Source organism: Bos javanicus, chromosome 5 (genome assembly GCF_032452875.1).
Source record: "Bos javanicus breed banteng chromosome 5, ARS-OSU_banteng_1.0, whole genome shotgun sequence".
Classification (NCBI taxonomy): domain Eukaryota; kingdom Metazoa; phylum Chordata; class Mammalia; order Artiodactyla; family Bovidae; genus Bos; species Bos javanicus.
Window position 1 is genome coordinate 28,295,754 of NC_083872.1, and position 25,464 is coordinate 28,321,217.

The window sequence follows — 25,464 nt, forward strand, 5'->3', positions numbered from 1 at the left end:
TGGGGGAAAAAAGAAGAAAAGAGGAGAAGTCAGGGTGACTCTTAAACACAGATAGAAAATAAACAGTCAACGTGCTATTTTCCAATGCCAGGCTGGCACAGTGCCCAGGACGGCTGCCCTACACTTGGGAGCCCAGGGACTGCGCTTGCCTCATCTTTTCCAGAGGTATGTAAGCCTAGATACGTCAGCCTTCAGGTATGCAATGAGGTCTGCGGTGAGAGGCATTGCTCTCGCCCTCCTCGTGCGCCCGCTCTCTCTCTCTCTCTCTCTCTGTCCTTCCTTGTTGAATCTGTCCTTCCTCTGACTACCTCCCCACCCTCAGCCAGCCAGCCAGCCCAGCCCAGCCCATGTCCCCTTCCCCTGGAGCCAGGCCAGGCTTGGTTGGGAGGCCAATGACAATGAGCAGCCCCCTCAGCCTGGTAAATTCCTGCCCGGGGAGGAGATGGGTACATGGTGCCGGGGGGAGGGGCGGGAGCCGCATCATCTAACAGGTTGGTCTGGCTGGGAGGGGAGGCGTCCCGCCCTCGTGGAGCTAATGAGCACTGTGCGACAGGTGTCTGCTCCTCAGTCCCCAGCCTGCCCTGCTTGCGACGGGAGCAAGCCACCGCCACCCCGCAAAGGCTCGTTCGCCGGTCCCTGCGCCCTGCACGCTCTGGGACCCGGGGGCGGTGATGGCCTGCCGCTCCTGCGTCGTTGGCTTTAGCAGCCTGAGCAGCTGTGAGGTGACCCCGGCGGGCAGCCCCCGGCCTGCGACCGCTGGATGGAGCAGCTGCGGGCCCCCCGAGCCGGGCTTCAGCTCCCACGGCCTCACAGGCTGCTGGACAGCCGGCACCGTCTCCAAGGTGACCGTGAACCCCAGCCTGCTGGTACCCCTGGATCTCAAGGTGGACCCAGCCATCCAGCAGCAGAAGAACAACGAGAAGGAGGAAATGAAGGTCCTCAACGATAAATTCGCCTCCCTGATTGGCAAGGTGAGCAGAAGTGGGGGGAGGGGTCCCCAAACTAAGGCCAGTCGGGCTGGGGCAGGTGGCTAAGCTCTGTAATTCCCCCCAGCATCATGCCCCACCCCCGCCCCAGCCCAGCCAATGGGAAGCCAGCATTGCCAACTTCGCGGCCTAGCTTTGAGCTGAGAGAAGCAGAAGGGGGAAGTCCCTAGCCATCCTGACATGGGAGAGAAAAGGACGTCAGGATGGCCTGCCTCTGAGGGATGTCTGGATAATAACGCACTGCATGGCCTGGGGTCACCCTCCCCGCAGGCAGGGACTAGGGAGGGGCTCTGAGTGTGACCAAGAGGAGGCCCCCTCTTGGGAACAGCTGATGGAGGCATGGGCTGCAGTCAGACTCCACGGTGGACCGACAGGGCCCACCTTCCTGTCCAGGCCGTTGGATCTGTTCAGCTTCCCAGGGTCAGAAGCGCCGACATGGGCAAGGGGACCTGTGGGGCAGCTGGAAGGAAGCTGAGCGGCATGGGGTACGCCTGTGGTTCCTCAGGAGCTAGGAGTGCGGGGGATGGGTGCTGCGAGTCTGAAACAGGCCGTCAGCCAGTCTTCCATGTCCTGACCAGAGTAGAGTGATTGAGTCCCTTGCACCTCACTTCCTGGACCCGCTGGTGTCAAGCTCTGGCTCAGGGCAGGGGCTTCAAGAGCTCCAAGGAAGTCCTGTCCACCTCCCAAACCTGCTCCTCACTCACCTCCTGCAAGAAACCTCCCATGACCAGCCCTCCCAGCTCTGGTCCCTCCCGCCCTGACTGAGAATAATAGATAGTAACAGCTACTGTTGATTAACTGCTTACCCTGAGCCAGGAACTGTGCTGAGTGCATATTTATTTCTATTTCCTTCAACCTTAGGAAAGAAGTTACTTCTATGGCCATTTTACAGCTTTCTCACTCCCCTCTCCTTCTGCCCTGGGCTGGCTGGGTCCTTCTCTGCCCCTTGCTCTCCCTGCCTCTGTGTCCTGCTACATATGGTTGGTGTCCTCCACTAGGTGGGGGCTCACCGAGGAGGGCAGGGGGAATGAAGTAACAGACCTGGAGTCCCAGCTGGAGTTCTGCCCCCACTGCCCAGCACTCCACAACGGCTGGTTCCCCGGCCGCGCCGATGGGGAGACGGAGCAGCCCAGAGGCAAAGCGCCTTGCCCAAGGTCACACAACCAGCAAGGTCTGGACTTGAACTCAGGTCTGTGAGACACAAAGCCTCTGAAATGGGAGTCATTTCTCCCTACCTCGCCCCCACATCTGAGTGCCCAGACCAGCATTCCTGCACCCACACCTGGGGTGCCTGGGGTAGGGGTGTGTAGGGGGAGTGACAACTGGAGAACAACCATCCCCTGAGCTGGAGCGTTCCCTCCATCACCCCCGGTGGCTGCACAGCATTCAGACTGCCAGGCGGTCCACCCTAGGAGAAGAGCCCGCTGCCCGAGGGAGGCAGGTCCCTGCAGAACCACCTCCTCTCCAAACACAGCTTAATCCCTTAAAAGGAATGCTTCATGAGCTATGTAATTTGGCTTCGATGGGTGGCTTTTCTCCGTGAACGCCAGGGCTGATATCACCCTGTGCCTCTGCCGTGGGGACAGGAGGGGTGTGTAGGCACAGGGAGGGGCCCGAGGGGTCTGGGTTCTGTTCCCAGAGTCAGGACAATGCCCTCGAAGGTCTTTAGAAGAACTCGAGTTTCCCAACCCCCAGTTCAAGCTTGGCCTTGAGACCAGTGCTCTCCATAGTGGCAGGCAGGGAACTGGGGGTGCCAGCCCCTTGGGGATCTTGATCACTGGAGCTCTGCCCAGGGAAACCCAACTGATCCACCAACTCTATGGAGAAAGTCTGTTATTCGCTCGTATCCCTCCTTGAAAAGACCACGAGGGCCCAAATGGAAGCAAGCAGAGGTTAGAATGTGAAACCCGGAGTCACATTTCTGGGTTTGAATCCTGGCCTCACCTCTCACGTTTGTGTCATCTCAAGGAAATTATTTAACCTCTCTGGGCCTCAGTATACATTGGTGTCATGGGCTTGTCAGAATCAAATGGGATCATTTCTGAAAAACACATAGAAAGCCCTCACCAGGTACCAGGTATATTCTCTTTGTTATATTGAAAAGGCCATACATGGGTCCAGCCCAGAGAACTCCAGCCCAGGGCATTTAGTCCCTGCCAGGCAGGAAGGGCTTCCCAGGTGGTGCCAATGGTAAAGAACCCACCTGCTAATGCAGGAGGCATAAGAGACATGGGTTCAATCCCTGGGTCAGAAAGATCCCCTGGGGAGGGCATGGCAACCCACTCCAGTACTCTTGCCTGGAGAATCCCATGGGCAGAGGAGCCTGGTGGGCTACACAGTCCGTAGGGTCGCAAACAGTTGGCCATGACTGAAGCGACTTAGCTCGCATGCAAGCAGGAAGGAGCCTGGGAAGAAGGAGGGAAGGGCCCTGCTGGAGGGTGAGGTGGAGGAGCTTAGTGGGTAGGGATGCAGCATGGAGCTGGAAAGAGCTGCAGGAGCCCAGGGTGAGATGCCATCACCAGTGCAGGGGTAGGGTTCTAGGCAAAGAGAAGAGACTGGCAGGGTGGCCCTCCCTCCTGGGCCCTCTGAGGCACCCAGAGAAATCAGAGATCATTGAGGAAGAGCAGGAGGAAGAGGAGAAGGGTTGGCAAGGAGACCCACAGGAGCCCCCAAGGGGCCCTGGAGCAGTGACAATTCTTTCACTTGCAGCTGTGTTTCCTTGGGCAAGCCACTTCCCCTCTCTGTGCTTCAGATTCCAACTCCCTGCTCTGCTCCTGCTCTGAGGGTAGCCTTGACTTCATGCCAGTCAAGAGACTAGTACAGCTGCAGCCATGAAGAAGGAGGATGAGCAGAAGCAGCAGCAGGAAAGGAGGCCAAGGGGGTAGCGCGAGGGCCATGCTGACAACAGCAGAGGCTCCAGGCTGGGCCTTCAGCTGCAGACACCAGAGGCGGTGGAGATGGGACAAGAGGAAGCATTGCCAGAAGCGCCTAAGGAGGCTGTAGGGAAAGGACCCAGAGGGGTGGGCACAGTGTCTTCCCTTGGCCTGTGTAGCCTCTGGAAGCCCCTGGGGCCACCCCCCTGCCTGCACGCAGGAAAGCACAGAACAGCCTTTCCTGATGGAGAGACCTTGAGGCTCTTGGGCAAAGCCAAGCTGAGGCTGGAGGCAGGGGATCTGACACCGCCCCCCTCCTGAGGAAGCACCAGAGGCATCACTCTGCACACTCACCTGCCTGGGCTGTGGGCCCATGGGTTGGCACATGCAGCCCCCCAGACAGTCAGCCTCCCTCCTGAGGAGGGCCCCAGCCCAGCCCAGCCCATGCTGCTCAGTTCCCCGAAACAGAAAGTACGTCTCTCTCCACCCTCGTCTGGGCCTGCTTTTGAGCCAGAAGGCCCACGACCCTGGAGTTGAGTCACAGTGAGTTCTGTGCTTCTGAGCCTCAGTTTCCTCATCTGTAAAATGGGAAGCAGGTAGACCACAGCCTTGGTCTCCAAGGCTCCTCCTAGAGCTGCTGCCTAGATCAAAGGGCAAGGGGTCAGCCAGGAGAGGCAGAAAGAGGAACGAGAGGGGAGTGCTTGGCAGCCTTGACAGGTTGAAAGAAGTGAAGCTGGCATCTCACAGGGTACTGGGATTTCCGGCCCTCCCTCGCCTTTGTTTCCAGAGGGAGGAGCCTTTCAGCATGGAAGGTTCTGGGTTGGGGGTGAGTTCTCATCCCCACCCACTGAGACAACAAGCAACTCCCCCAAGTAAAAGGAGGCTTCCCTAAATCCCCTGCAACCAAAAATGCCCTCTGACTAGACTGGCTGGCCAAATGCATACCGTCTCCCAGCAAGCGAGTACCGAAGCATAGGGTATCAAAGTAAGACTATGGGGAGGACTTCCTGGTCCAAAGGGTTCTGTGTTGCTTATGGGTGGAGGAGGGAGCCTCACATCTCTTGTCTCAACCCTACCCTCAGTATAAATACGGGGCTCCTACTTGTCAAAACGTAGGGCAGGTGGAGTGAGCAGAAACCTCCCACCACCCCCAGCAATCCCTCACACACGCAAGTACGACAGAAACCCTCTTGACCGCATCCCTACTGAACCTGTTTGGCTGTGACGACAGCACACAGCTTAAAGTCGGCTTCAAGCAGAATTTACCAGTACAAATGGGAGTTAAGGAGGGGAATGGCAGCCCACAAACACCATTGTTGAGTGTTCCCACAGATGTTGTCTCCTGCAAGTGTCCAAGGGGCCTCCCCCAGGGCATCAGAGATCTCAGGGAAACCCGGGGATGTGGGTAGGGCAGACAGAGAGGGCGAGAGCCCACCTGATACCCAGGTTCAGGAGGAACGGGAACACGAAAGTCCAGAGTTGGCAGCCGCCATCAGATGGGCCTGTCAAGAAGCTGGGCCACGGAGTTGCTGTGTGAGCCTGGACAAGTCACCTGACTGCCCTGGGTCCCCATCTCCTCCTCTATAAATGAAGGGTATAGACCAGCTGATCTAAAAGGCTGGTCTGTGGTTCTGGCTCTTTCGGGCTGTGATTTTGGGACCTGGTGCCAGCAGTGGATGGAAAGACTTTCGGCTGCCCACTGTGGTCATAGGAAACATAATTGAGCTGGTTGTCACAACGCTATCATGACAACAGCCTGCCCCATTCAGGAGCTCAGCCCCAGCCACCCATCTTGCCTCAGTAGCCCTAGCCACATCCCAAGAGGCATGCAGATGGCTCTCAGTCTGACGTTGAGGGTGGTAGATGAGGACAAACGAGAAGCAGATACACCAAGGGTCAGATATTGGAGGGAAGAGGGGAGGCTTCCTACAGCGGGGTGCTGGGAGCACATGGAACGGGGGCTGGGATGGTAGGAAGGAGAATGATGCTCAAGGGAGAGGCTGGGCCTGGAGAGGACAGGCAGGGTGCAGAAGAGGGAGGGGGACTCCCAAGCTCCACTGGGCTGAACTGGATGGAGGGAATAAGAGGACCCAAGAGGGACTCTGCCCTCCTGCTGGCCAGTGGCTGGGGTGGGAGCCATGCAAATCCCTGCAGGATTTGCAAATCCATGCAAAACCCTCTGAGCAGGAGGGTGTGAAGGATGCAGAGTTTCAGAGGAGCCCTGGGTCCAGAGCCCCCCCAGGCTTTGTCCTCAAGGCAAGTCCGGCCCCAACTAGAGGCAGAAGCCAGCCCAGCAAGGGCAACGGGGCCCCGCAGAGAACTTGCAGCAGACCAGAGGCCTGCTGAGCAGCAGCTCAAAGATTCTAAACCTCAAAGTGCTTGCATTCCACCCCTAGGCCTGCCGCTTGCTAACTGTGTGACCTTGGGAGGGTAATTTCCCCTCCCTGTGCCCTGTCTCGTCATCTGTGGAGTGCAGCTGATAACAATACCTTCCCCGGAGGGTTGTTTGGGGGTTTGAGTTAAAGATGTCCAGCTCAAAGAACAAGGCCGTGTGTACAGCAGGGACCACAGGAGCATTTGCTGTTTGCTGCTCCAAAGCACCTCCCCAGGTTTTTCTCTCTGCAGGTGGGCAGAGCAAGTGACATCAACCTTGACTTCCAGCTGGGGAAACTGAGGCTTGGACAGACCTCAAGTCCAGGGATGTTAGGAGGATTAGCACTTAAGAACTAACCAGGCCCTACCCTGCGGTTTCCAAAGCTAGATGAGACCAGGCTTGTCTAGGTGGGCGGCAGACAGGCCTCTTGACACCCCACGTTCCCTGGGGTCTCCCACCCAAGCCCCAGGCAGCCTGGAGAACCTGTCATATGTGGGCACCTTCACAGCTTGGTCCCTTTTCCCTCATCTCGCTGGTCCTGCCCCTCCTGTAAGAAACCTTGGCTAATTGGCTGTGCCTCTCTGGGATTCTCGGATTCCCCCCCTTATCGCACCATCTGCAGTTGAACAATCAGTAACTGGAGATGCCACCTGAAGGTGCTGAGTGAGGGCCCCAGGCGGGTGCCTCTTGAGTAGATGAGCTGCCACGTCCCATAGAGGCCCCCGGGGTGGGGGGAGGGTGGCACTGGCAGGGGCACACCTGGCCCTCTCACTGCCACCCTCCCGCTCTCCCAGGTGCAAGCCCTGGAGCAGCGCAACCAGCTGCTGGAGACCCGCTGGCACTTCCTGCAGAGCCAGGACTCGGCCACCTTTGACCTTGGGCACCTCTATGAGGAGTACCAAGGCCGGCTGCAGGAGGAGCTGCGCAAAGTGAGCAAGGAGCGGGGCCAGCTCGAGGCCAACCTGCTGCAGGTGCTGGAGAAGGTGGAAGATTTCCGGATCAGGTAGGGGAGCCCTATGAGGGCCGAGGGTGGGGACCAACCTTCACGCGTGGGGGCAAGGTCTGGGGGCCCAGGCCAGAAAAAGAGAAAACTTCTTTGAAAAACCAGTCTTTAGTCCATACTTACTTACTAAAGAGCTGCAACGTGCTAGCAGTATTCTAGATCCCGGGAAGACAAGGCAGTGAATCTACAGCTACATCCCAAGCAGTGACCCTTACAACAAAGCCAGTCTCATGCTGGCTGACAGCTACGCTGCGCTTGCTAGCCTCTGGGCATTGCAGCCCTGTCCCCTACGCCCTCCCCTTGCGCCCAAGTCCATGGGAAATTGTGTCACTAGCGAGAGCAATAGATGGGCTCCTGCTTTGGCTGTAGCTTGAGATTTTGAACTCTCTTGAGCTGAAAAGGGAAGAGGGTAAGGGAAGGCAGGGGGCAGAAATGATGAGGTTTGTTTGCATAAAGAAGCAATCGCCTAGAGGTAAGACACGCCTGAACTCGATGGCAGACTTGGGGTCTAGAGAGACATGGAAAACACAGACTGAGAGGACACGCAGCTGGCAGGCAGAACGGCCCAGCTGTTAAGGGTCTGGGCTTGGGTATGACTGTGCCCCATGGGAGGGGGTTACTCCTTGCCCGTACCCCTCACCATCTCTGTGACCTTGGGCAAGCTGCCTCATACACGAACCTCGTGTCCTCCTGTGTGCAGTGGGAATGGTGATGGTTGATACCAAGCTAAGGCTGGTGTGAGGAGGAAGCCAAGAGTTTGGCATGGCTACTGGTGGTTAAAAATGGCCACTCTTCTGCCCCCCCGATAAGGCTCCATGCCCAGCACAAAGCAGTTTGCTGCACTGAATTGGCCAGTCTAGAAAGGCAGACTAGTTAACTTGAGTAGCTCAAAGGAGAGGTGACCTTCTCTGACCAGACAATGGTCAGGGCTTCAAGGACAGGGAAGCTGGGCCAGAGCAGAGAGGCTGGTCTCTTTGCTGGAGGCCCCCAGCCAGAGAGAAGGAAGGACAGGGTGCGGTTGAAGCAGCCCCTACCTTCTGCAGGACTTGGGCCAGATCCAGGCCTTGTGATCTGAGGTAAGGCCCAAAGCCTCCCAAGACGGAGGGCGGAGGCAGCCTGTCAGGAGTCCTGGGCTGTGGCACAGCCTTTCCTCGAGGCCTCTCTGCGTGGCCTCCCCTGCTCAGACCACATGCAGAAGGAATGGTCACACAGGAAGCTTTTCCCTCTCTGGGGACCTCGGTTTCCTCATCTGTGGATCTGGCTGGGCCCCTCCCTGACCTGGGCGGGGGGCACTTCTCCCCCTACCCTGCCCTTCCAGGTCCTTGGGAAATACAGGGAATTAGACTGCCCATTCTGACGGCGATGAGGGAAATCTCACTGGTGTGCCAGAACCCAAGACTCAGTTCACTGATACATAGCAGGTCCTTGGCCTACAAAGGATCAGAGAATAGCAGAGCTGGGTGTGGACTTGGATTCTCCTTTTATGGAGACAGAAACAGAGGCCCAGAGAGGGTGGGGGCTTGTCCTTAGTCACACAGCCAGGAGTACAAAGTCCCATCCCTCGCCTGGCAAGCTACTGTGTGAAGCTGCTCCCAGGAGAGCAGCCGGATCGAATCGTGGAGGCACTTTGTAACTGAAGTTCTGTACAAACACTGCTTGTTGTTTTAATCTGGCTCAGCCCCCTCATTTGGCCCGCTGCCTGGTTTCCATCTGCTGCCTGATTTTACTGTTTAGGCTCAGGGCCTCTCTTCCCCCTCTCTGGGTAGGGAGCCCACTGAATTGGGGAAGGTGAGGCTGGAGGGTTTCTGGGTCTGCAGGTCAGAGCCAGGAAAGCTGCAGCCTGGCTGTGCAAAGCCTGGGGCCCCCAGAGGCCAGGAGATGCCAGGCCAAGCCCTGACAGGGAGGGGTGTACTTTGCCTCTACAAGGCCGATGAGATCAGCTTCACTCCTAGAAATAAACAAGTTTGGGGGGGTGGAGAGGGTACGGGTGTGACCAGCTGAAAAGGGCTGAGAATGGGTTTGGGAGCTGGCGGCTAGCATACGGGCAGGGGATTGGAAGTGAATGGGGGACATGGAGTTGCATAAGCCTCTATAGGAATGGAGACTTCTAGAAGCTCTGATGTAGCAGGGACCTCAAGGATTAGCTGACTATCCCCTCTGTTTACTAGGGATGAAGCAGAGGCCCAGCAAGGGGAAGAAACTTGCCCAAGGACACATAGCAAGTGATTCAGAAATGTTGTGTATAATTGTGCAAGCTGTCTAGGGGTGAACTGGGATTGAATTGCAGTGGAGTCGATGAGAAGGGAGGTGGGAAAGCTGAGAAGGGCAGTGAAGGGTAAGGGGAGGTTTGGCACCTCAGAGGTCTCCCACTGGACAGCTCTCTCCAATGTCCTGTTCCCAGGCAGGCAGAACTCTGTTATCAGAGGAGAGGGGAGAGGCTAGACAGAGGGCTTGCTTGGGGAGGGCCAGTCAATTTGTGCTTCTCAGCTTGGAGCTCCCAGACCCCTGTCCACAAGTCAGGAAATTTTTCTGAGGCCCCCAGATCCCAGAGGGAAACTTGTTCAGGTCAGCCCAGCCCTAAGCATTTGTGAGGAGTGTGAAGAGACCTGCCCACTCTGTCTGCAGTGAGAATCCCCATGGTTTCTTTCTGGAAACGCTGAGAGAGAGGGGCTGAGCTGGGACATGGTGTTGGTGAAAGTGAAAGTCGTTCAGTTGTCTCTGACTCTTTGCGACCCCATGGGCCGTAGCCCACCAGGCTCCTCTGTCCGTGGAATTCTCTAGGCCAGAATACTGACGTGGGTAGCCATTCCCTTCTCCACAGGATCTTCCCAACCCAGGGATCAAACCCAGGTCTCCCGCATTGCAGGCGGATTCTTTACCGTCTGAGCCACCATGGAAGCCCTGGTGTTGGAGAGGATGGTGATAATAATAGCAGTAGCTCTGGTGGGTGTCACGCACCTTTGTAAATGCTTTATGTGTTCATTTATTTAATCCTCATGAAATTAACATTATTGTGACAAGGGCACGTAGAAGGAGCCTATCCAAGGTCACATAGCTACTTAGCAAGAAAGCCAGAATTTGAGCCCAAATAGTCTGGCTCTGGAACCCCATTCTTAACCAGCACATGACTCAAGCTTCCAAGCCTCTCTCTGAGCCTCTGATCTGTGAAACAAGACCAAGAGAACACCCCTGGCTGGGGGCTCTGAGGGTCACAGGAGAGGCATTTTGTTTGCCTTGGAAGGCTTCAGATTACAGACCAGTCTCCCTGACCCATAGCACCACCCTGTCCCCATGGCCTGCACCCTCAGGGACCCTCAAAGATTCTGGAAGCCCGCAGTGGCCAGGGAGAGTGTGGACCCTCCACATACTGAATTTCAGGGAGCTGAGTGCTCTACAGGCTCTCGTGCTCTGGGGTCTGCTCCCCTTAGTCCCTCTGGGAGGCCAGTGAAAGAGAAGGCCTGGGGGTGGCAGGTCCAGCTACCTGACGTGGGTGATGGGTGATGCTGCCCCTTCTGTGAGGTCAGGGACTGGGGCAGGCAGGCGGCTGTAATTAGAGCCGCCAATGATTCAGGCATTCCCTAGAGAGGAGGAAAAGCAACAGGAAGCCACAGAATCCCCACGTCGGTTGGGGCAGGCAGAGCTGGGATGGGAAGCATGCCGCAGGCAGACATCCATCCTGGGGGCCCAGAGGGTAAGGTCAAGGATCCAGGTATCCCATCTCCCCACCCAGCAGTGTCCTGGTTCTGAACACGAGGTGTACTCGACACATCTCATCACACGTGTAAGGAGGAGACACATCTGAGAAGAGAGGGAACACAGCTTTGGAGTGCTGGTGAATTTCAGCCCCCATGACACATGTGCCTATGCACGTGCACACCCCAAGAGACAAGGGAGGGGAGGAGTTTCTTGCCCTGAAACATATGGGGGGCCCATCTGACTGCAAAACCCATGCCTTCCTGCCCTCTCTCCAGAGGGAAGATGGCATAGTGTCCTGCTGTCTAGCAAAGCAGTGGGAGAAGCGTGGGGCTTCGGGGAAGGGTGGAGTTAGGAGAGGATGACGTGAGCAAGATGCTTGGAGCAGACACTACAAAAGGCACAGCTTGTTTGAAACTGAGACTCTCGGGGGAGGAGATGGGATAAAGATAAGGGAACAAAAACATCAGGGTAAAGGGACTGTGCAATCAGGAGAGGCTTCCGGGAAGAGATGAATGTGGAGCAGAGCCAGGAAAGGGGCAGATGCCCCTGGGAGAGGAATGGCTGGTCATCAGGAAGGAGTAAGCATGAGGGGCGGGATGCCTGCTTCCCCAGAGCCAACACTGTGGTATCAGGGAGGAGAGGGGACATGTCATAGAGACAAGGGGCTGCATCCTCCTCAAGGAAGGGACCCCTTTTTTCTAACTGCCACAAGGCGCCAAAGGGATTGCAGAGGCCCCAAGCCCCACCCAAGGAGGGTTAAGCAAACCGTTGCTAAGTCCACCATATCCAGCTGAGCAGGCTCTGTGTGTGTGTCTCCCTGGCTCCCCTTCTCCTCCTTCCCTACCTCCCAGGTATGAGGACGAGATCTCCAAGCGCACGGACATGGAGTTCACCTTCGTCCAGCTGAAGAAGGTAGCCTCCCCAGCTTACCCCATGGGTTCCTTCCCCAGGGACCCTCTGCCCTCTTTTGCTCAGGATCCCCAAACAAAGGCCCCACAGGCTGAGTCCCAAGACCACAGGCAGAAAGCTAAGCACCTCTCCCCACCCTCCTCCAAGGCTCTGAGCCAGGTCTTCTCCGGGAATCTCTCCCATCATATTCAGGAAGCAAAATCCCCCTTACCATACCCCTGCCCTGGGATCCCTCCATTCCTTTTCCCATCATTCACCACTGCTCCCACCCCCAGGACCTGGATGCAGAATGTCTTCGACGGACGGAACTGGAGACCAAGTTAAAAGGCCTGCAGAGCTTTGTGGAGCTGATGAAAAGCATCTATGAGCAGGTGAGAAGACGGGGCCGGGGTCCCGCTGAGCCGAAAGCCAACTGGTCCCTGGGTAAGGGATGCAGGGTCGTGGAAACTTCAGCAGGCGCTCACTGTTGCTGGCCACAGATGCAACAATTTCCTACACCCCTTGTGTGCGGCAGTCAATAACCCGTGTCCCCTCGTCACTCATCTCACGGAGCATGGTAGGTTCCCACAAAGCCTCTCTCAGGGAAAGCCCCACCTTCGTGTGTTGGGGAGCACTGAGGGCATGAAGGGGGCCCAGGTACATCCAGGGCAGGGTCAGGAAGTGGCCTTGGAGTGGTGAGCCAGGAGGCTTTGAACAGTAGTTCTTATTGAACTAATTTCTCTCTCATCCCTGCAGCTTAAATTGCAAACACCCACAGCTCTAGCTCTCGTAGGCCTGCAAGGCACCCTCCCCCATTTGGGGATCATACAGGGAAGATTTATAGACAGATTCTCTGGTAATCAGACAATACAAACTTCTGCCAGACAAAAATGACTCAGGAAGGACTTCCCTGGTGGTCCAGAGGTTAAGACTCCTTGCTTTCACTGCAGGAGGCATGAGTTCAATCCCCAGTCAAGGAACTTAAGATCCCACAAGCCATGTGGTATGGCCAAAAAAAAAAAAAAAAATCCCAGTCCCAGTAAATGCAGACAGAGGAGCCCCCGGACACATTTTCATTTGTCCCTAGGTTCTCACTGTCCTTGGGGGGACAGTAGCCCAGCAAGGCCTGTCCCATCTGCTGTGCCACCAGCAGATGAATTCTGGGCTCTGCCCCTTGGCAGCATCTACCTCCTGGGCTTCCTTTGGGATGTGTGTTCTCCTCTCTACATTCCCCATCTTCTCAGGAGTGAGGAGGCTGATGGAGTGATGCTTTGATTCAGCTACAAGCAGGCAGGACCATTACTGAGTGTGACAGGGCACAGCAGCCTGTGTGCTGTAAGCCGCTGGTGCCAAGCTATGGCAATGCAGCCCAGGGCAGAGCAGGGGTCAAAGTCACCACTGCAACCAGAAAGATCTGCTCGGGTGGTCTGAAGGGCTGCTGACCCTGTGGAGAGGGAAATTGGGCCTCGTGGCTACACGTGGACCTGAGACCTCTGTGCAGCCATGGGAGGGAGCAGAAGAGAGACCCTCCCAACCCTTGCCAACATGAGGGAGGCAGCCCTCATGGGCAGACCACCCCAAAACGCTTCTTGTCCCCAGCAGGGTCCTCTGCGGCCGGCCTAAGCCCTGAGGGGCTCACCAGGGCACCGTGCCCACTGAGTGGCTTGGGAAGTGGGTAAGAGCTTCCTCTACCCACACTCACCAGGGCTGGTACCACCCAGCAGACGTCAGCAGGGCCACAGTTTCAGGGCCTCCAGCCCATCCTGCTCGCCAACATCTCAGGGAGCCGGGGCCAGGCGGAGGCCCTACGGGTATAGAGACATAGCTGAGGAAGGCTGGGCATAGCCAGCCATATACCTGAGCACTGAGGAGACACACCTGCTCTACTTCTGGGCCCCGCCCCACAGCAGGCTGCCGGCTCCCTCTGGACTTGGCAGCCCTTGGCCCCAGTCCTGACTCTTTTTTTTCCCCTCATTTCTGTGACTTGGGGCAAGTTGTTTCTCCTCTCTGTGCCTCACTTTCCTCATCTGTTAAATGGGGAGAGTGATAGTAGCAGGTTCATCATGCTGTGATGGGGTAAATCACTTAACAAATGTTTATGGCATGCCTGCTAGGTGCCAGGCACTGACCTCACAGCTGTGAGCCAGGTGGGCAAGTTTCCTGCCTTCAGGAGAGCACAATTTAGCTAAGACGGCACGGGTGATAGGTTAATAAACACATCTGGACAAGATCATTTTGGAGGGGAAAAGTTGCTCGTATGCAAAGAAACTGGGCCATGCCTTAGTGCTAGAGGGGTTGGGGCCATGTGTCTCTGAGGAGGGTGAAGCCCCAACCTGGAAAGTTCCAACTCAGCAGAGACTTGAAAATGCTTCAGCAGAAGGAAGGGCTGTATGAAACACCTGAGATGGGAATGATGTGATCCTGGGAGGGAAAGTGGCAGCTGTGGCTAAGACAGAGTGGGCAAGGGCCAGGTTGTGCAGGGCCAGAGGCCCAGGATGGGGTGTGGACATTATTCTAAGCAGGATGGGCAGCCCTTGGTGGAGACGGAGGCAGGGTGCTGTTGGGGGGCTGCTGTGGAGAAGGGGCCACAGTGAATGCAAGAGTGCATTATTACATGTACGTACATGCTCAGTCACTCAGTCGTGTCTGACTCTTTGTGACCCCAATGACTGTAGTCCGCTAGGCTCCTCTGTCCATGGGATTCTCCAGGCAAGAATACCGGAGTTGGTTGCTGGGCCCCCAGGGGATCTTGCCGACCCAATTATTACATATACATTCTATTATATCATATCACATTGTATTTATACTATATTATATTGATACTACCATATTATATTGATACTATCATATATTATAACAATGTATGTAATGTAGCATATATATAGTATATATTATTATATAATGTGCAGTATATATAATGTATAATAATAAAATATTATTTTCTATATTGTATACTATATCATCATATTTTATTGTTTTATTACTAACATATTAATATAATATTATAATAACATATTAATTAAAATAATAAAATATGGTTATATAGTATATAATGTAGAAAATAATATTTTATTATTATTACACATTATATAATGCCCATATATAAAACAATAGCAGTTATTATTGTTTCAGGTAGCAGCAAGGTGGCAAGTTGGTGTCGGGACATGAGGTTTGAGTTTCCCTCCATGTACCTCCGCAGGCTGAGAGGGCAACACTGACCCATAAAGACTCCCCATACCAATGGGTCTCTAAGCTGGCCCTGCCTAGTAAAAATATAATGCAAGCCACATAGGTAATTGTAAGTTTTCTAGGAGTCACATTTTTTTTTAAAGTGAAGAAACAGAAAAAAATAATTTTAATATATTCTATGAGGCCACTATATCAAAAATATGATTATTCAACAAGTAGTCATTATAAAAAATGAATGGGCTATTTCACACACGTTTCCCATTGTAAGTCTTCGAAATCTGGTGTGTATTTTACACCTCCGGCTCATCTCAGTTCTGACTGACCACGTTTCAAGTGCTCACGACCACACAGGGCCAGTGGCTACCCCATCAGGCAGAGCAGGTCCAAGAAAGGTACCAGCCGTGCCAGCTAGGGTGGAAGAAAAACACAGTGGGATGTGCATAGCCCCGGGGTGGGGGGGGGCCAGGCACCAGTCTCAACTTTGGAGTAGATATGGAAAAAGCACTACTGTATAGCCTGCCCCAGGGCCCCAGGACACAGCCCTCCCTCTTCCCAAGACACACACGCAGGTCAGGATATGTATGGAAAGCCTTGCCCAGAAGCCAGTGGCTATAGGCTGCTCAGGGCCTCGTCTACACACTGCACCCACCTGGGCAACACCCCTTCCCCTCACCTCCAGGGATGCTGACTGGTGACAGCACCCTGGGGCTCCCACTCCCCCTCAGCTTCCAGGATTCACCCCAGCTCCCAAGTGCTCTGGGGCCTGGCTGCATCCAGCCAGAAAGCCACCTGCCCCACCTGCAAACTCTGGTTCCAGGGAGATTAGCTACGCAATCTACTGACAAGCCCCTGTGGCCAGCACACCTCCCGGGATACTGACCCCTACAAAAAGGACCTGGCCTGTCTACGTGCCTGCCTTCATGGTGCCCCAGGAGGCCACTCCAGGAACAGGCTACTCAAGCCCTGGACACTTCCTCCCAGCTCCATCACGTTTTCCAGTCACACCAATAGTTTCCCAGCTGTTGTTTATTGAGCACCTACTATGTTCCAGGCACCAGGCTGAGTGCTCTCCAGATGTAATCTCATTTAATCTTTCCAATAAACCTATAAAGTAGGGAAAATTATTAAGAGAGCACAGACTTTGGGGCGGCTTGGATTTGAATCCTGGCTCCATTATTATATGGACTTGGGCTGGTTCCTTTATTTTTCTATGCTTCAATTTCCTCATCTGTAAAATGGGGAGGACAATAGTACCCAGCTCACTGGCCCGTTGTGAGGATTTATTTTGCTAGTATATCCTAAAGCACTTAGAACAGTGTCTGGCACATGGTGAGTATTTAATAAATGTCAGCTGATTTCAATTCCATAATTATACCCACTTTTCAAATGGGCCTCCCTGGTGGCTCAGATGGTAAAGTGTCTGCCTGCAATGCAGGAGCTGCTGCTGCTGCTGCTGAGTCGCTTCAGTCGTGTCCGACTCTGTGCGACCCCATAGATGGCAGCCCATCAGGCTCCCCGTCCCTGGGATTCTCCACGCAAGAACACTGGAGTGGCTTGCCATTTCCTTCTCCAGTGCAGGAAAGTGAAAAGTGAAAGTGAAGTCGCTCAGTTGTGTCCGACTCTTAGCGACCCCATGGACTGCAGCCTACCAGGCTCCTCTGTCCGTGGGATTTTCCAGGCAAGAGTACTGGAGTGGGTTGCCATTGCCTTCTCCGGCAATGCAGGAGACCCAGGTTCAATTCCTGGGTTGGGAAGATCCCCTGGAGAAGGAAATGGCAATCCACTCCAGCACTCTTGCCCGGAAAATCCCATGGACAGAGGAGCCTGGTGGGCTACAGTCCATGGGGTCGCTAAGAGTCAGACACGACTGAGCGAATTCACTTCACTTCACTTCACTTCACTTTTCAATGAGAAAACTGAGGCTCAGCTAAGTTTAAAGACTTGGCCAGGGCTAACCCAGCTAATAAGAGGTGACATTATTCAGAGCCCAGTGCCGTTGAACACTGCATTTTACTGAGCAGTACTGTTACCCCTCAGTCCCCATATTCCCTGACCTGGGGGGGCCACGATGACAATAGGCACACATATGGAGGCCTCCTCAGACTCTGGCTCCTAAGAAAAGCTCTAAACCTGAATCAACTTGATTCTTGCCCGCTTGGAGATGCAGATCCTCCCCGGCTCCCCCCACCCAACCCTGCTACGGTGGCAATCCCACACCACACAAGTCAGCATTGTTATGCCCTCTGCAGCCCGGCAGGGCCAGCATGTCTGAACAGGTCTGCAGATGATCCAAGCCCTCCACTTCCTGCTTCTGTTTACCACGCTTATGCTTACATTGGCTCTTTCCAGAAAGGACCTGAGGCTGCCCCATCAGCCGGGTTTCGCCCATCCTTTTGCTGCAATAGTGCCCTGTGCTCTGACAGTGCCCTGGCCTTCTCCTTGCCCATAACGAATGCCACCTTAAGCCTGGGGAAGAAGTGGCCCTGGAGAACTTTGTCTGAAATGCCCCCATGCCTGCCAACCCCCAGCACATGGTGACCGAGGAGGCCCCAAGCTGCATCTCTGAAACTGGTTCTCTGCCAAGCCCCAGCTGGGATGTCAGTTCCATCTGGAAAATGTCAATCTCCAGTGAGGCCCAAGGGAGCAGAGGTGGAGCATGAGCCTGTGTTCCCGCAGGGGGTGGGGTCTTCCCCCACTCTTGCTCAGAGATCTCTGTTAGATGTATTTGAAGATCAACCAAAACCCTCCATCACGAGACCCTCTAAAGGATAGCTGGCCACTGAGCTCAGGGTCCCACCAGCTCCAGGGTGGAGACAGGTGGCCTGCCACTGCTCAAACTTCTTTTCCAGGAGGCGATCCTGATCACCAGGGATGCTAGTGGGCAGGGTCAGGCGGCGAGCAGACAGGGAAGGGGTGGCCTTCCTCTGCAGGCCTCAAAGCTGCCCACCCCCGCGGTCTCCAGCCGCAGGGACACAGCCACAGGTCAGAAGTAGCAGCCTCTGCCGATCTAGACTCCAGAGGTTCAGCCACAGCTTCTTGGAGCAAAAGACAGATGAGGGTCAGCAGGGGGCCCAGAGTCAGAAACCAAGATTGGAATGCAGTCATGAGCCAAAAACAGAACCTGGATCTGAGCGGGCCTCCTGATCCAATTGCCCCTTTTCAGGAAATAGAGAAGCCAGAGGAGCATGCTAAACACCAGCATGCGGGGCAATCAGGAAGATTTAGACTATAGGCAAGCAACCTGAGGTATTCAATAAGAAAAAGACAGGGGGGAAATAAAAGAGACAGAGATGAAGAGAGTATCCACAGGAGAGACATACGGACCAATGGTGGCGCATGAACCTTGTTTGGATCCTGAATCAAACAAAAAAAGGTCTTTTTGTAGTTTTCTTTAATTTTATATAGGGCTTCCCTAGTGACACAGAGATAAAGAATCTACCTGCAATGCAGGAGATGCCTGGAGAAAGGCATAGCAACCCACTCCAGTATACTTGCCTGGAGAGTTCCATGGACAGAGGAGCCTGGAGGGCTACAGTCCATGGGGCAGCAAAGAGTCAGACAAGCAAGCGACTTGTCTGCTCCAAGTCAGTCAGTCGAGCGACTAACACACACACACATATATATATGTGTGTAAAATGAGAACACTGGCCAAATCTTGATGACTGAAGTAAGGGTCAAGGATGAACTGTGAACACCAGCAGTAGTAACTGTGCATCTGTATCCCACCGCTCCCCCCTGAGCTGAGCCCCGCCGTGCCTCCCTGGGTGCCTGGCCGCTCTCCCTGCCTGTCAGGCTCCTCAGCCACCTGACTCACTCTGTACAATGCTGGCCACGGACACTCTGCTTACACCCATTCCTCCTTTCCACGCGGGGCCCCGCCCAGGCCCGAGCTACTGATCAGCACCTCCAGAGAAGCAGCCCAGGGCCCTGGAGGTGACACCTTGCAGCCCTTCCAAAGACCCCCATCCCCATTGGCTTTGCTACACACCTCTGACTGCAGGGCATGACAGAAGCATATGTGGGGCTTCAGCTCCCGTCCCTGCCCCTCTAAGGGAGCTTAGCAGGAGCGGCAAAGCTCTGGGTCCAGCCCCGCCCTCACAGCTGTTTCCATCAACTCTGGGTCCTCCAGCTTCTTCCTTGTCTGTAATCTGGGGCTGACAGTTGAGCCAGCCTGGTGAGGATGAGACGTGGATACGCCTGGAAAGCACTTAGCACACACTGCCTGGTCTCTCAGGAGCACCCAGGGAAATGGGAAGTTTTACCGCTTCCAGGGGTCTCTGAGGACACAGGCTAGCATTTTCTAGGCAAAGAGGAGGACAGAGAGGAGGGGAAAGAAGGATCCCAAAGGACAGAAGAAGACAAAGATACTGAGGCTAAATCCTGTCGTTGCGGCTGGGCAAGCCCCTCAGCTGGACAGGGAGGGGCAGTGAGTCTCCAGGGTGACCCGGAAGTCACCTGGGCCTCCGCTGCTGGTAGGAGAGCAGGGATGCATGATCGTCAGCCTCTGCTCCCCTCCTGCCCTCATCACTCACGGGCTTCCATTCCCACATGCATTCAGCAGGGACACTCCCCTGCCAGATACGGAGGCCTGGAGGTGAAAATGCCTCAGCCAGGCCCTCGAGGAGCTCCCATCCTGGGAGGGCAGGGGTGGGGGAGGCCACGCTGCACAGCACTGAACCTAAGGATAGAATGCCCTCAGGCTCAGATGTCCTGGGCCCTTTCCTCCTCTGCCAGGAGGAAGGAGGCCCACCCTGGGAGCATACAGCAGTGTGTGTGTTGGGGTAGGGGGCGGTTCAGGGAGGGATGGTGGGAACTGAAGAGGAATTAGGTTTGCAGGTGGGCCTCCAGAGCCGAGGGGCCCTCCCTGCCAAATCAGAGAGGAAAACCGACAGGTGGGTGAGTTGGGAGTTGAGGGGACTGCTTCTTAAGAGTACAAGCTGCTGCAGAGGCAGGGCAGGGGGATGTTTATCCTCTGATCATCTCTCCAGGGAGACAGAGGGAGGCCTGCCCTCCACCCATCAGGGAACGAAGAGATTATGGGGACTATGGCTGAGGGTCTAGGGCCCCCCACCAGCCCTGAGGCCCCATGTCTGTGCCCCATCAGGAGCTGAAGGACCTGGCAGCCCAGTTGAAGGATGTGTCGGTGACCGTGGGTATGGACAGCCGCTGCCACATCGACCTGAGTGGCATCGTGGAGGAAGTGAAGGCCCAATATGATGCCGTCGCGGCTCGCAGCCTGGAGGAGGCCGAGGCGTACTCCCGGAGCCAGGTTTGGGACTGGCAGGCAGACTAGAGGGATGCAACCAGGGCAAGATGGGCAGCAGCAGAGATGGCTAAGGCCGCCTGCAGCTCTGGGTGCTGAGAGTCCAGGAGAGATGAATGGCGAGACACAGGGGCGATGGAGTCCACAGCAGTGAGTTCACATGCAGGGACAGAGAATGTGAGAGCCCAGTGATGTGCTGGGCCACAGGGATGATGGGGACAGGGGCAAGCCACCGTCTGCACCCTTCAGAGGCTCATGGCAGTGCTGCCACCCAGTGACTCCAGTCCACGTGTGGGCATGGCCCTTGGGGCTCAGTCCAGGGCGGCCAAGAGAGGGATCCTGAGATGGACGTGGTGGAGGCAGGAGCAGGGAAGGAGGGAGACACTGGCCTGGGTGGGCCACAGAGGAGGGGATGAAGCCAAGGGTGAGGAAGAAGGAGGGGCCAGGGGTCCTGGGGGGACACAGTGAGCTCCCCTGACTGCCACCCTCTCCCCGGCCTCCAGCTGGAGGAACGGGCTGCCTGCTCAGCCGAGTTTGAGAACAGCCTCCAGAGCAGCCGCAGTGAGATCGCTGACCTCAACGTTCGCATCCAGAAGCTCCGATCGCAGATCCTCTCCATCAAGAGTCACGTGAGTGTCCGGAGGACCCACCTGGGCTGGAGCAGGGCAGAGTGCGGGACACATGCTCTCTCATATCCTTCATACACACACGCTCACACAGGCTATGTCTATGTGAGCCCTGGCTTTGTGACCCTGGACAGGTCACTTAGCATCCCTGTGCCTCAATTTCCTCATCTGTCCTTAGACAGCTCTGAGGACCACATGAGCTTGGCCGGTAAAAGTGCTCCATAAACTGGCCAGGGCTGTTGGAATGTTGGAGGGTCCCCTACACACACACCCAGAGCCCACCGCCTCCCCCCTATGGGGGAGAAGCGAAGGGAAGCATAAGCCCCAGCTTCCAGACAGGACGAGCCTTCAGAGAAGTGCCATCCTGGAAGGACAGCTGGGACAGGCTCCTGTGGAGCCCTGCCATATTTGGTAGCCTTGGGAAAGTGTCTCCTTAGGTCTAACTGAATGGCCTCTTGCTGCAACGCACTCCATTACCATGCCTAGGAACGCCGTGCCAAATCCTCCCAATGCACACTCCCACCAAGGACAGAGGCGGGCTCCTGGCCCTGACCCGCTCTCTCCCTCCCTCCTTGCTCACTGACCCCTCTTTCTCTCTGTCCTCCCGAACTTTCAGTGCCTGAAACTGGAGGAGAATATCAAGGTGGCCGAGGAACAGGGTGAGCTGGCCTTTCAGGATGCCAAGGCCAAGTTAGCCCAGCTGGAGGATGCTCTGCAGCAGGCCAAGAAGGACATGGCGCGGCAGCTGCGCGAATACCAGGAGCTCATGAACACCAAGCTGGCCCTGGACATCGAGATCGCCACCTACCGCAAGCTGATGGAGGGCGAGGAGAGCCGGTAAGGAGCAGGGCCAGCGGGGCGGGCCTGAGAGAGGGGAGGACTGGAAGCCCCACGGGAAGCCAGTACCCAGCCCCTCACCCCCCAGCATGATACTGTGAGCCTGGCGGGCCTGGGTTCATGTCCTGGCTCAGCCACTTACAAACTGGAACTTCAGTCCAATTTACTCAATTCTCAGTTTTCCTATCGGGAAAATAGACTGATGATAAGTATGCCTCACATGTGCATACAATCCCGTGTGCAAATACCTGCCACCAATCAGTGCTCAGCAAATGATAGCCGTTCATGCAGGGGTGAGGGGACAGAGCTGACTAGCCAAAGTCACACAGCAGGGCAGCCCAGAGCTGGGAGGGACAGCCAAGAATTGGCCTCTGCCTGCTAATCCCCAGGCCTCCAATCCCAGGGGAGCTGAGCCACAGGTTCCCTTCACATCCCACCATCTCTTCCTCCCACAGGATGGACATGCCCTCAGCCACTGTGGTCAGCGCTGTGCAGGCCAGATGCAGAACTGGTGAGCCTGCTTGCCCCAAGAACCCATGGTGGGAGGGGGACAGTGGGTGGGGGGGGATCATGGCCCTAAAGGCATGATATTAAATGCCTCCCAAACCTCCAGCCCCTACCCTGCCCCACCCCTTATGTTCCCTGTAGCTGTCTCCAAGCCCGGCCTCTCAAGAGCTCCCTCTCGGAAAAAGAAGGACAAGAAAGGCCCTGTGATCAAAATCACCGAAATGTCAGAAAAGTTCCTCTCGCAGGAGTCAGAGGTCTCAGAGTAAGGCCGCTGTCCACACCCCAGGAGCCCCAGGCCACTCCCCTGCAGCAGCAAGGACATAAGCTAGACTCCAGAAAGCAGCCTGGAGCCTCCAGGTTGGGAAGGAGGCAAATCTGATCCTGAATGGAGAACAGGGTTGAAAACAGTGACTGCTTTTTTGCGGGAATGGGACAGAACTGTCACCAGTTACTCAAAGTCACTTGGCTCCATATCAATATCTCACAGTCCACCCTTCCAATATCTGAGAGGTCTTCCTGCCTGGGTAAATTGGAATTGGGGTTTTGCCTCCACCTCCTTGCTCCTCGCACAACAGGGGACTCTAACCAAGCTGCCTTTGACCCTTTGCCCAACCCTTGCCCTAAACTCACATCTCAATTCTTGTGTTGCCTCTGACTAGGAACCAAAGTGAGTGCCCTCACTCCCCTAGCCCCTGCTAGCCTCGGACCAAGGGCCGGTGGGGACTACATGGGCACCCTCCACTATCCAGAGTTCCTGGGGAGGCACCTGGTTTTCCTGCACCACCTGGGCTTCCTGGAGACCTGACAGTATTAGGGAGTGAGGGGAGGAGGCTCCCTGGGTGTTTGGGACCTGAGCCCAGAACTCTGAGATCAGCCCAGACCCCCATGCCCCTCCTCTCCTCCTGTGAGTCCCTCCCAGCAGGTCACGGTCAGAACTGGACAGCTGTCCAGCCAGCTCCCAAGCACCTTTTCTAGAAGCTTTTCTTGCCATGACAAACTCCCTGATGGGGGAAGTGGGAAGTGGGGGAGACGGGGCAGGAGAACTGGACCCTCCTTTCTCCTTTCTATCATCCTGGGGCTCACCACCCTGCCTGGGGTCTGAGCTCTCTGCCTCCCATCCAGATGCTTCCCAGCCTGAAACCTGGTTTGGGTATGCACCAGACCCTAGAGACTCCTCTTGCCACCCTTGCCATGAAACTCCAGGCCCATTTCCCATGAGTCCCACTCCTGAGGGTCTCCATTCCCTCCATCAGGCCAAGCCTCCCCTCCCCTGCATGCACACTTGTGGATCAGAGGTCCTTCCTGTCTTCCTCCTCCACGTCTGCCCCTCTGCTGCCAGCAGGGTCATGAAGAAGGCACTGTCCACTCAGGTCTGGGAACTTCTGAGCCCTTGAGGTCAGGTTGGGGGGCCCCAGTGACTAACTAAAGAGAAATTCTGCAGCAGCAATCCAACAAGAAGGTTTGGGGCTTAGAGGAACGCTCCTCTTTCATCCTCTTGGCTCTCGCCTTCAGGGCCTTACAGGGAATCTGGCAGCTCCACCTTCCCACGCCGTAAGCCACCTTCTCTTCCTCCCTTTCCTCTCCCTACCTCCCCCTTGCCTCACCTCCTCTGCTGGACCCAGTCTTTGATTCATTCATCTCATTTTCCAGGACCGGGTGGCCCAAGGCCCTGGCCCCCTTCTAGGCCAGAAGGTCCTCCAGGCCTGTTGGGGGCGCTGAAGGGCTATTGACGCTCAGGCCAGAAAGAACTCAGATATATACTTATCCCTCAAGTTTCAAAAGGGTGCTGATTGCTGCTTTTTCTCCACCTATTTATTGGTTTCCATGGGAGCAAATCCTCAATGGGGATATACGATATTAAAAGTATATATATTATTTTTTCATAACTTATATAGCTTTTAACTTATTGCTTCCCTTCCTGTTTCTGCATAATCAATGCTATATATTATACTACCTGGAGAGACAGCACATGTTCTAGCCAACCCACCCCACTGGCTGACTTCTTGGGGGTAATTCCCCCTTCTCCCTCAAAGGGATGAAATAAAGTGCTGAGATTATTCATGGATAGAGCTGTGTGTCTGTCTGCTTTTATATCCCCTCTCAGGATTGGTCAATCATTGGTCAAACAGGTTAACCATAAGACTTTGGAAATCCTCCAGTTATGGGAAAGGGAGTCCAAGGACCTAGTTATACCTTCAGACCAGTGCTACTTGGCCATGGAAAAGTTCTCCTGCCCTGCCATCCCACAAAGAGGCTATACCAGTGTTGACCTACGTTCCAGTACCTCCCAGGATGCCCAGGAACCATGTGACCACCTCAGCAAGCACAGACATGGGGCATTCCCCACGTGGTGGCGGATTCCCTCTGAAGCCCTTCTGCCCCATTGTGCGGGTTGGCACAGCCCAGAATATATTCTGATAGGTACAGGCCTAATCCTGTGAAATCAAATTCTATATCAGCAAACAAGGATCGAGGGCCTTCTCCAAGCCCAGCCCTGCAATAAAACACCTACGAGTGCTCCCCACCCTTCCACCTGGAGAAACTCGCTATCAGGTCAAGAGAGGCGCTCTCTCCAACTGCAGAAGGCAGAGAGGAGAGGGGCTTGCTCAGGGAACTCAGGAACTGGAACAGGAAGAAGAGGTGTCTCAAGGATAGGAATTCTGGGGGTGAAATAAGACCTTTGAAGCATTTGTGTCCTGGCTCACCCACTCACTGGAATGAGACAAGTGGAACCTCAGTTTCCCCATCTGTAAAATGGAACACACAGCTTCCCTATTTACCTAAAAGGATGTTTGGGGATCTGACAAGATAGCTGGGCTCATTCCTACCGAGAGTAGCACATCTTGCTTCAGGACTCTGAACTGTAACAGCTCAACAAGAATAAAGGATTACTAGTGATATCGTTGTTGTTATTACAGCAGATATTATTATGGACTAGTTATTAACAGATATTAACAGACTAGTTGGGAAACTAAAATCAGGCCTGGAGCTAGCTCTTTCAGGGTACAGCATAGCCATGCCCCAGGGCTGAAAGACCAGAGACTTCCACTCAGGGTTTATCCATTCACCTGGGCCACTAAGAGACGGGCTCTGCTCTCAAAACTCAGAAGGAATGATGGACAAACCCCATTCCTATGCAGGAAGGTCCTGGAACCGAGCCCAGTTCTCTACTTACATTATCTTTGTTTTCTATTCTATTAACTCCTGAATTATGAATTTCTG

General features: G+C 55.1%; 1 protein-coding gene across 3 annotated transcripts; it reads left to right on the forward strand.

Annotated features, from left to right (window-relative positions):
* Positions 1 to 7: 7 nt before the first annotated feature.
* Positions 8 to 25,140, forward strand: KRT80 (keratin 80). Of its 3 annotated transcripts, XM_061416007.1 has the most exons (10): positions 8 to 419; positions 554 to 971; positions 7,028 to 7,236; positions 11,784 to 11,844; positions 12,117 to 12,212; positions 20,114 to 20,278; positions 20,776 to 20,901; positions 21,515 to 21,735; positions 22,191 to 22,246; positions 22,384 to 25,140. In XM_061416007.1, exons 2-10 carry the CDS (start codon positions 672 to 674, stop codon positions 22,506 to 22,508), a joined length of 1,359 nt encoding a protein of 452 aa, XP_061271991.1. In that variant the 5' UTR covers positions 8 to 419; positions 554 to 671; the 3' UTR covers positions 22,509 to 25,140. The 3 variants fall into 3 exon arrangements, with proteins under 3 accessions (XP_061271991.1, XP_061271992.1, XP_061271993.1); XM_061416008.1 differs by having other exon boundaries at positions 8 to 971; positions 22,349 to 25,140; XM_061416009.1 differs by lacking the exons at positions 8 to 419; positions 554 to 971 and adding an exon at positions 3,323 to 5,754.
* The last annotated feature ends 324 nt before the right edge of the window (positions 25,141 to 25,464 follow it).